The following is an 11,793-nucleotide window of genomic DNA, read 5'->3' as shown; positions in this document are numbered from 1 at the left end:
TTTTTAAAAAGTAAAATTTTAAATTTTACTACTAGAAAAATTAACATTCCGTATGTTATATACTCATATTTCTATTGGATAGCACTGCAGTACAGTATAAATGTTCTATCCCTGTTATCCCTTTTAATTCCTTATTCTTATCTTTTTTCTCCTTTTTTGTTAGATATAACATATAAATTTTTACCAATTCATATACTCCTATAATCACCACCCAGACTGAAATACAGAACACTTCCATCACTACAGGAAGCTCCCTCAGGCCATTTTCCTAATCAATGCTCACTGACTCCCTTCTTTTATGGTAACCACTATATTCTAACTTCCATCACCATCATTAAGTTTTTCCTGTACTAGAACTTCTTGTAAATGAAAGCATACAGCATATACTTTTTCATATCTGGCATCTGTGCTCAAAGTGATGTTTCTTTTGGGATTTTTTTTTTTTGCATTTTTTTGGCCAGGGTTGGATTTGAACCCACCACCTCCAGCATATGGTGCCAGCACCCTACCCTTTTGAGCCACAGGTGCTGCCCTCAAAGTGATGTTTTTAAGATTTGTCCTCATAGTTGAATGTATTGCTAGTTTGGTTTTCATTGCTTTGTAGAGTTCCATTGTATTACTATACTACAGTTGTCTATTTTCCAGTTTGTGGCTATTTGGGCTGTTTCCAGTTTGACCTATTGTGTATAAGGCTGCTATGAACGTTTATGTACATATCTTTCTTAACTTTTGAAGACTGTGATATATCTTTGGTAAGCCTCTCCAAAGTGGCTTACCTGCACTCCCAATCCCAGTACCTAATGCCCTTCTTAAAGGATATCTGCTGAAGAGTGGTTTCAAACCAGCTGTGTGTTGATTTGTCTCCTAGCCTTCATATGGAAAATAAAGTCCAATGTCAGAACAAAGTGTACTCAAAGTTTCCACTATTATCACAAATAATGAACAAATAGGTCAGGAAGTCAGCCTCCTGTATTTAAATGATATATTTTTAAATGTTGCCATTTAAAAATAGACTAGTGCTCCCAAATAATTTATGACTAATTTTGAAAGAATGTAGATGTTTCCTACATCATTTTCTTTACTAAAATTCATACCTATTTCCTCCATCCCTTACTCTTTTCTGTTTTAGCAGTAATTTAGAGTAAAGAAGGCTTTAAGAGGAAATATAAATGTTCAAAAAACCCACCAAGTGTTCTATAAGGAACATAACTATATGGTAGTTAATTTAAAATTTTTTTTCTAGTTTTCTTTCCTTTAAGATATTTATTTGGAAGATCACAGAAGCCAGACATCTTGGGTTTGAATTATGGATCCGAAATCATGAATGAGGCTGGGATCTTACTCTTTGAGTCTCAGCTTTTGGGGCTGTAAGATCTTCCATATAGGGTTGCTTAGAGGATTAGAAAGAGTTGATCTGTGAAAGGGTATGAGGTTTGGTGAAGCCCAGTTTTCATTAAATCTATACCTTCTTTCTGCATGATTACTATTTGTGTTTCATGTTCTCATTGTCTCTCTGAAAACTAGGATATCATCAGGTATCTATCAGCTAAAGTCCTTAAACTATGTGGCCAAGTACCCCACGATGCCGTAGCTACCTCACCAAGATCACGGTAGGATATTTTAAATTTTGAAGGGAAACAGCAATATCTGGCATTTGTCAAACGTAGAGCAGCTGCAAGGAGTGCGAGGTTTTAATGTTAGATTGTGGTATATTTCTTTCATTGATGTCATATCCTTTCAAGGCTGTGTTTCCTGTGGTTGCTGTGATTAAAAAAATAAAAAGCACTGCCTGAGAATCCATGTGCAACAGGATGAGAATGACAGTATCCAGTCTCATTGCAAGGTTTGAGAACCTGCCCAGTAACCTATAGGCACAGGCATTTCATTCATAAGTAAGTGTGGTTGTTCAAGAGTGAAATAATTTTTTTTCAGTTGATGTGTGTAATTTTTTTCATATGCCTACTAAATTGTTACGACATGAATACTCATTAAGTGGTATGTCTTAAGTGTTTCTTCTTTTTTTAACAGTAGTAAAGAGTATGTATCTTTACTGGGATATTTATTTATTTATTTAGAGACAGTTTTGTTGCCCACTGTATAGTGCTATGGCGTCATAGCTCACAGCAACCTCAAACTCTTGGATTCAAAAGATTCTCTTGTCTCAGCCTCCCAACCAGCTGGGACTACCAGCGTCTGCCACAACTTCCGGGTATTTTCTAGAGATGGGGTCTTGTGGGGCGGTGCCTGTGGCTCAAAGGAGTAGGGCACTGACCCCATATGCTGGAGGTGGCAGGTTCAAACCCAGCCTTGGCCAAAAACTGCAAAAAAAAAAAAGGTTAGAGATGAGGTCTTGCTTTTGCTCAGGCTGATCTCAAACTCCTGAGCTCAGGCAATCCAATGGCGTTGGCTTCCCAGAGTGATAGGATTATTGGTGTGAGCCACAATGCCCGGCCTGTCTTAGGCATTTCTTTTGGTCCAGAGGTGCTTTGAAAAAATGACTGAGACACTAGAAAGTTTGGGAAATTTCTGTTCTAACAATATTTAACCTAGAACAGACAATAATGATATAAAGATGTAGATTTTGTAGTAGATTTATAATGATAAGGATAAATGTTAAATCAAAATAGTCAAGACTCTATCTTTTTTTTTTTTTTTTGAGACAGAGCCTCAAGCTGTTGCCCTGTGTAGAGTGCCGTGGCATCACGGCTCACAGCAACCTCCAACTCCTGGGCTCAAGGGAGTCTCCTGCCTCAGCCTCCCAAGTTGCTGGGACCACAGGCACCCGCCATACCTGGCTATATATTTTTTGGTTGCAGCCATCATTGTTGTTTGGTGGGCCCTGGCTGAATTCAAACCCGCCACCTTAGGTGTATGTGGCTGGTGCCTTAGCCACTTGAGCCACAGATGCTGAGCCAAGACTCTATCCTGTAGATAAACATGGTGTTCTATGGGAAACCATTTCTTTAATTAGTTAATTCCTACTTATCCTGAAAATTCAATTTAGGTAAATATAACCTCTTCCATACTAATTTACTCTGCTATCCCCATACTCAGTGTCATCAAGATAAGGAATCTGTCATCTAGGTTCTCAAAAACCATCTTTCTACTTCACAATAATATCCCAGAAATGTTGATTTTCTTGTCTGTTTTTTCATTTGTGGGAAGAGATCAGGTCTAAGTGAATTTTGTGTCTATGGAATTAGACACAGTATCTAGCACAATGTAGGTGCTCAGAACATATTAATGAATTAATGAAACACAGGAGAGGATATATAGGTAATAGTAACCAGTGTTTACTGAGAAATTTATAGGTGATTTTAGGGTTACTCAAATGCAACTGGGTTATCTTATAACCAAAAGATGGTTTAGATAACTTACAGAAAGACCATGTAGTGTGATGCTTAAATTAAGTAATTTCAGAAAGGTGAATGGAGTCAACTAAGGGTGAAGATCCAGAGTCACTTTTGGTTGTGGGGACAGATAGACCTGAACCTAGAATCCAGAGCTCCTGTATTTTATTTTTTTCCACATCACATATTGCAACACATCACCAGTAATGAGAGCATAAACTTCTTGTGACAGTATCTTCTTTTTGTATCCTTCTACAATCCTTATAGTACAGAACACCTAAGGAATAGTTATCATAGTGTAACTGGTCAGTGTTTGCCAGAGAAACAGAACCAGTAGATAGACAGATGTGAGGAGAATTATTGTAGGAATTGGCTCACATGGTTAAGGAGGCCGAGAAGGCCTGCTATTTGTAAGCTGGAGAACTGGGAAACCCAGAAAGCTAATGATGTAATTCAGTCCTACTCGGAGGCCTGAGAATTGGGAGATTGATGATTTGAGTCCAAAAGTTCCAGACCTAGGAGCCCCTAGTTCTCCAAGAGTAGGAAAAGATGGATGTCTCAGCTCAGAGAGGGTGAATCCATCCTTTTTCTACCTTTTTGTTCTATTCAAGCCTCCATGGATTGGATAATGTCCAGATACACAAGAAACTCATCTACTTTATTCAGCTTATGAATTCAAATGCTAATCTCTTCCAGAAACACCCTCACAGATACACCCAGAAATAATGTTTTAACAGCTATCTGAGCATACACCAAGAAAATCAACATTTCTTGGCCCAGTCAAGTTGATATATAAAATTAAACATCACCTATAGTTAACATGATTGAGGCACATTCTCAGAGAAATTACAACCAAAAAATAGAAGAAGCTTGACAACACAATGCAATGTAAAACACAAAAAATATTTTTAGAAATCTTCAGAGAAGACAACAGTAAAATTTCTGAATTTTGATTTGTTATTTACTGTGAATATTTCAAATGTCATTTTCCATTGAATTTATTCACTCATTCAATTTAAATTAAATGCTCATTATTTGCCAGATACCAACCTAAGAAAAACACAAACGAGCTTTGTGTGTGTCAGAGGAGACAGATATTAAATAATCATTTAATTGTGTTTGGGAATAATTGGCAGTAAGATAAATACAGTGCACATTTGGACTACATTATCGACAACTTTATAAGCACCAATAACCCTGACCCTACCAAATACTGTGAAGGATGTGGAGCAAGTGGAATTCTTAAGCATTGCTGATGGGAATTTGATTTGGTTCAGTCACTTCTGTAAACAGTTTGGCAGGTTCTAAAATTAATCATACACCTATCATAAGACTTAGTAATTCCAGTCGTTGGTATTTATCCAAGAGGAATGAAGACGTATGTCCACACAAAGACTTGTACATTAACTGCTATAATGGCTTTATTCATAATTACCCTAAACGGAAAACAGCCCCACTGACTGCCGATAAATCAATGTTATTAACACATTGTAGTGTTTCCACACAATGGAAAGCAACAAAAAGGAATGCACTTTTTGAGACATCAGCAGCACGGGAAGAACCTCAAGCATGAGGCTAAGAAAGTCAGACTCAAAGAGAGTATAGACTATCTGACGTTTTGTGAAGTTCAGGAACAGAGAAAACTATGCTACCGTGCTAAAAATATATATAATTATTTGTTTAATGTCTTATCTCCTCCGATACACGAAGAACCCGGCTAGGGAGCAGGTGGTTGACTGGGAAATATCCGGGAACTTCCTGGGGGCAACGGAAAGGTGGGGACACTTTCTTTGGGCTGAGTCACACGGGACAATCTATTTGCCCAATCTCATTAAGTGTACACTTAAAATCTGCGAATTTTACTCTATATAAACCCAAGTTGTTTTTTTTTTTTAAAGAAAGTATTACACAATGATTATGATGGTGGCTGGAAGCAGGAGTCACGATGTTTTTAATCGAGGAAGAACACTAACGCGTGTTCTAGGTTTAAAAAAAAATGGCAGTGTGGGTGAGAAATCTCAAATACGAGAAATTTTCTTCAAGTATTGAATTCAACTGGAGGAGAATGGGTCCTACATATTACAGGACGAGGGCAGGGTGCCGCGATAGAGAGGCTGGTGAACAGCCGTCCAAGTCCTGGGACTGACGACCCGGGTCGGACCCCAACTCCGCCAAGAAGTCTCGGCGCCGCCAGCGGTTTCCGCAGTCACTACCACCACCACATGCGAGCAGCTCCAGCCGGACGCGCGGGCGTTCGCCGGCGTCGTGCTGACGTCACGCGCGTGCTGACGTCGCCCGCGGCCGCGGCCTCTGAAGCGGGCTGGGGCTCGGGGGGCGCCGAGTTTGACTAGTTTGGGGGCCGCTCGGCGCTTGCCGCTGCTCTCGGCGCGCCCCGCGAATCACGCCTCAGGCGAGCCAAGCGCCTCCTGCGGGCTTCCTCGGGGATCCGCATTAGCTGCTACGAAGCGCTCGGCTAAAGTTGGCCCCTCACGGACTGGCCGGCGGCGGGCGGCCGGCCGGCCGGCCGCACGCAGCCATGGAGCCCCGAAGCATGGAGTACTTCAGCGCCCAGATGCAGCAAAAGGACGTCGGAGGCCGGCTGCAGGCTGGCCAGGAGCTCCTGCTCTACCTTGGCGCTCCTGGCGCCATCCCAGACCTGGAGGAGGACTTGGGCCGCCTGGGCAAGACAGTCGACGCGCTCACCGGCTGGGTGGGCTCGAGCAACTACCGGGTAAGCGACGGTGGCGCGGCCCGGCTGGTCACGCCCTCCCCGGCCGGCCCTTTAATCCCGGACGTGAGTGTCCGGCGGAGAAAGCTCCTATCCCAGGCTCGCGTAAAAAGCTCTGGGGTCCGGTGGCGTGCCCCTGCTGGTGAGACTGTCTCTCTTTAAGCGATCTCAGGACCGACCTACCACAACGACCAAGTTTTTCCACATTTCAGAACAATGACAGTTTCTACCCTTGTGAACAATGACAACAAATTCAGCGATTCCATGAAGTGTGTGCGGAGTAGGACACAATGTTGATCACTTAAAAAAAAAAATCAGTGATGTACGCTTGAGTTTTTCAAGGTGCGAAAAGAAAAAATCCATGTTAACTCACATGCAGTAAAGGGCTCGAGGATTTTTTAACATTTCTATGCACCTGTCTAAACACTACCTAGAGCCAGACAAAGGGCACAGGATATGATTTTAAGTTGAAGAGAGATGTCAAGTTAATTCCCTCTTAATCAGTGGTTTTTGTCCTATTTAATCTTCTGTTTCTTTTTTATAATTTTCGTATCGAAGAGGTTATGATCTTTGTCTCTAAGTATCTTTACGGCTTAATCAGGCGCCCGATTGCGTCTACTTTTAAATCTAATGAAAAGGTGCTGATCCCAAGACATCATTTATTTGCTGTTCGTTTATTGACGACAGACAGCAATTGAAACAAAGTCAATTACTTTGTTTTGCCGCATTGAGGACTGACAACGTATTTGAAAACGCGTCTTAGCAGGTTAGACTGATCCTTGTTTGGGGATCCTCGTTTGGGGGGAATTAAAAAGATGAAGTAAAAGATGGGATATGTCTTCCAGAGGAGTCAGTAGTAGGCAGGTTGAAACATACCCACGTTAGGAGTCCCGGTAAATGTTTTGTAATTAGACTGTTCTGTAGTTGATAGTTATTTTTCTTTTTTATCTTCTGGTGGCAGTGTTGCTTTAAAATGCTGGCCTGCACTGTGGATGAAGTGATTCTTCTTAGCCATATATTCTTATAACCCAGGGAATAGGCTGTACTTTGAAAGCTTTTATCCACATAGAGAAGAAAGGCAAACTCTAGAAATGATCCAGACTTAATAGTAAAACCTATTTGAGTTTTGGAAAGATTAGACTTTTACAAGAATAATAAACAGTTTGAGAATTAACCACTTCAGTGCTTCTTTACATACCATCTCTTTATTATTTTTAGAAGTTTGGGAAAAGTTGGTATTGGTAATATACTGTTACCATTTGGAGGATTATTGTTACTTTGGAAGAAACAAGCTAAATTTACTTTATGAGAAAGGCATAGACACTCAAGATAGTCAATTTTGTGCTACAGCTTAGGCTGTTGTAGAAAGATAGCTCTTTGGTAATGTTTGCTCTCTTTACTAAGTGAAGGTTGATGTGTCACCTTTTAGGTTGGCTGTAGTGAAATGGCTTTAGGCTATTTAACTCCTGAGATGTATAGTCAGTTAATGACAGTGGAGCAGTCACACTGGGTTTCTGTGATGCTACAATATCCTACTTTTTCCGTTACAGGAAAAACAGGGCTGTGTTTTTCTTTTAACTGGTCTTGAAGAGTTAGAATCTATCGGGGTCTCAGTCAGGTTCTCATTTGTTTTTATTTCTCATTCTCTCTATGCTCCTCACTGGATAACATAGCCTTAGACAGTTTCAGCAAGCAGAAGAGAACTACTACAGGCTCCTACCACCTTATCTACATGCTTCCCTATAATTGTATAGTCTACCTTCTTTTCTGTTACCGTGGATGCCCATATTCCTCGTTTGTGCAATCCCTCCACATAAGTGTTAGATCCTTTGCCCTCTTGCCATTCAAAGACATTGATAATCAGTTCTTTCTCCTTCCTGAATCATTAGTTCTCTCCTTTCTACTGAATTCTGTAGTATAAAAACTTTCTGACATTGTTTGGGAGATGGCATTCTAATTAATCAGTTATATGGATTTTTTAAACTAAGGTCCCAAACTAGGTAATCATCTTTTTTTTAACTGAGAATAAAACATATTTAACTCTTAAAGTATCATAGGAATTTTTGAACATACAAATGTAATTGTACTTAAATTTCAAATCATACAGACCAAAATATAGTTTTTTTCTCTCTTTGGATTTGTTAGTACTTCAGAGTTTGAGTGTCTTTTTTTTTTTTTTTCTTTTGGCCTGAGTAGAGTGCTATGGCCTCATAGCTCACAGCAACCCCACACTGCTGGTTCAAGTGATCCTCTTGCCTCAGCCTCACAATTACGTGGGACTACAAGCTGCCTGGCTACTTTTTTTTTTTTTTTTTTTTTTAGTAGAGTCAGGGTCTCACTCTTGTTCACCTCAGCCTCCCAGAGTGCTGGATTACAGGTTTGAACCACTGGCATAGGCCCCATTGATGTCTTAATAACTCTCATTGCTTAAATAAATTTGAGTGCCTTCTATATGCTGGGAATTTGATATGGTAAGGATCCAATTGTGAATAAGACAAGGCTCATTCATTCAGCCTCATTCGTGTTTATTGATGACCTACCATTTGCAGACACTTGCTCTTCTAGGCCCTGCAGATACATTGGAGGAAAAAGAAAGAGAAATCTTTGCCTTTGGGGACTCAGATTCTAGTAGGGGGGAGAGAAATAAGCAGGAAATGAAAATAAAATACATAGATGATAGATGGTGATAAGTGGTTTGGAAAAAAATCAGTGAAGGGTATAGGGAACATTGGGCAGGATACAAATGTTGGAATTTTTTTTCTTTTTTAAAAAGAGTTGGGGTCTCTGTTGCTCAGTCTGGAGTTCATGTTACCTGAATGACCAAGACCAGACTGGACAATATAGTGAAGCCCTGTCTCTACAAAAGGGATGGAAGATGGGGTAGTACATTGGAGTACAGCAGTGTGATTGTCATTCTCGTCAGCCTCTATCCAGCCTCCAACTTCTGCATTCAAATGATCCTACTGCCTGAGCCTCCTGAGTAGCTAGGACTAGAGGCTCATGCTATAATGCTTGGCTGATTTTTTAATTTTTGGAGAGATGGAGGCCATCTTCCCGCCTCAGCCTCCCAAAGTGCTTGGATTACAGGTATGAGCCACCGCGCCCAGCTCTTACAGTCATTCTTAATTCGCTTCTCCCTCCTCTTGCTTTATGGTCTTCATTTGGTAAAAATGTAATTATGTCCTCATTAATATAGTGGTGAGTAAAAAAAGAAAATAATCAAAATGCAGTAATGGTTAATCTCTGTCTACCTCAAACCTGTACTGATGCAGCTGAAGTTGAATAGAAAACAAGAAAACCTCTTCAACTGGTTTGATTTTAAATTCCTGACCTTCAAGTGGGCCCTTAATGCTGCCTGGCAGTCATATTATATTAGTTTATTCACTCTTTCATTTAGACAGCTATTCTACATCTTTTCCTCTCCCATTGGCTGGACCTGTCAGCATTTCTTCTGTCATCATTGTTAGCTGAGGCCTTGCTTCCTATTTTACTGAGAAAATTGAAGGAATTAGAATTTCTTAAGACTCCCCGTACTGTATTTACCTACTTCTACCCTTTATACCCATAGCAGGCTCTCAATATTTTATTAGATTGGTAATTGAAAGCACACTTGCACACTTATCCTTTCGTTTATGTATTAGTTGCATTCCTGGAAAACTTGGATACTAAAACCATCTCCCTCTCCAAAAAAATCAGTTAAGTTCTGGGCCCACATATGTCAAAACAGGATTTTCACCTACTTGAATCTCTGCCCCCAGGGACAAATACTGACTTTTTTGGGCTCCCATATGGTAATATTGTGTGTACCCCATCTTCCATCCCTTTTGAGAACTATTGTTCTTAGGTGTATGTCTAGAAGTAGAAATATTGAGTTTTACTTCCCTTGTTCTTCTCATTCTACCTAATCACTATCTTTAATTTTGCTAATTGTTTCCTTTTGGTTTTCAGGGAAATAATTTTATTATTTGTTTATATACATAAAAATAACTTGGTTTTAAAAGGTTATGGCCAGGCACAGTGGGTCATGTCTGTAATCCTAGCACTCTGCGAGGCTGAGATGGGAGGATCTTTTGAACTCAAGAGTTTGAGACCAGCCTAAGTAGGAGCAAGACCCTGTCTCTACTAAAAAGTAGAAAAAATAGCTTTTATCATGGTAGGTGGCTATTATCCTAGCTACTTGGGAGACTAAGGCAGGAAGATGACTTGAATCCAGGAGTTTGAAGATGCTGTGAGCTAGGCTGATGCCATGGAACTCTAGGCTGGGTGACAGAGTGAGATTGTCTCAAAAAAAGAAACAAAAAATATATATATGTATATATAACAATTTATTTAAAAATAACGTACTTTTCAGGTTTTCAAAGTTTATAAGCCATTACGTTTTACTGATTTAATCTGTGCAAACATGCACACTTTGTTAGCCAATTACTCTGCTGCATTCTTTTTTTTTTAATTTCAGTATATTGCATGGGTACATACATTTTGGCTATGTAATTGCTTTTGTACATTTTAAGTCAAGGTTATTTATAAGTGTGGCCTTCACCCAGAATATATCTATAACACTAGTTAGGAGTGAACTTATCCTTTCTCCTTTTACCCCTTTCTACCTACTTGTAAGAAGTGTAGCCAAATTACTGTGTTTTGAAGTCATTTGGAATAGTCTTTGGTATAGTTATGCTACTAATTGGATATACATTTAGATTCATTTATTTCATTTTCAATGAAAGTAGTTCTTGGGCTTAGTGCCTGTGGCTCATGCAGGTAAGGCGCCAGCCACATACACCTAAGCTGGTGGTTTCGAATCCAGCCCGGGCCACCAAACAACAATGATGGCTGCAACCAAAAAACAGCCAGGTGTTGTGGTGGGTGCCTGTAGTCCCAGCTACTTGGGAGGCAGAGGCAGGAGAATCGCTTGAGCCCAGGAGTTGGAGTTTGCTGTGAGCTGTGATGCCAGGGCATTCTACCCAGGGTGACAGCTTGAGGCTCTGTCTTAAAAAAAAGAAAAAAGTAGTTCTTACTAAAAGGAGATATTGTTTGAAGAAATCTAGTTTTTTTTTATTGTTACTTGTATTCTGTTCACAGCCATTAATTTTTTTTATTTATCTTACTATCATTGTGTTTAATAAACATTTATGTCTATTTTATTCTCATTTTTTGATATATATACTTTTCCCCAACTTGCTTTTTTCACTTAACAAGATATCTTAGAGATCATTGCATAGCAGAAGTAGGATCATCTTTATTTTTATTTTCAAGTGTGATAGTACCCTATAGTGTACCATATTTTATTGAATCTGTTCCATTCTGATGAATGTTTACATGGTTTCTAGTCTCCTGGAGTAAATCTTCTTTGCATATATCTTTTCATAATCTTGCTAGTATATCTTGGGTATAGATGTCTATGTTCTTTTTAAGAGTATATGTTTTTCCTGCTTATTTGAGATACAGTTTTGATTATATATTAAATTTTACATATAATTGAGTCTGTTTTTGGATTTTCAATTATGTTTTTAGCAGCTTTATTGTTATAATTCACATTCTATACAGCTCACTTATTTGAAGCATGTAATTTATTGATTTTTATATATCCATAGGTTTGTGCAGCCATCACAATTTTAGAACATTTTCTTCACCTCCAAAAGAACCCTATACCTTTTAGCTATTACCCCACGCTCCACACCTACCCCACCCAGTTCTAAGCAACCACTATTCTACTTT

At 39.5% G+C, this 11,793-nt stretch overlaps 1 protein-coding gene across 6 annotated transcripts in view; it reads left to right on the top strand.

The window, feature by feature from the left end:
* Positions 1–5,656: 5,656 nt before the first annotated feature.
* Positions 5,657–11,793, top strand: part of CLASP2 (cytoplasmic linker associated protein 2) — a 216,714-nt gene continuing 210,577 nt past the window's right edge. For 4 of the 6 annotated variants that reach the window (XM_023513941.1, XM_023513940.1, XM_023513935.1 and 1 more), the window contains exon 1: positions 5,692–6,081. In XM_023513941.1, the coding sequence (XP_023369709.1) occupies positions 5,887–6,081 (195 nt within the window). In that variant the 5' untranslated portion in view covers positions 5,692–5,886. Of the gene's footprint in view, positions 6,082–6,216; positions 6,421–11,793 lie in introns of those variants that run through there. The other 2 variants (XM_023513932.1, XM_023513942.1) reach the window with 2 other exon arrangements.

The sequence above is a fragment of the Otolemur garnettii genome, unplaced genomic scaffold (assembly GCF_000181295.1).
Source record: "Otolemur garnettii isolate 467f Iridium unplaced genomic scaffold, OtoGar3 scaffold00002, whole genome shotgun sequence".
Taxonomy (NCBI): Eukaryota; Metazoa; Chordata; class Mammalia; order Primates; family Galagidae; genus Otolemur; species Otolemur garnettii.
This window is presented reverse-complemented; position numbering and strand designations above follow the sequence as displayed.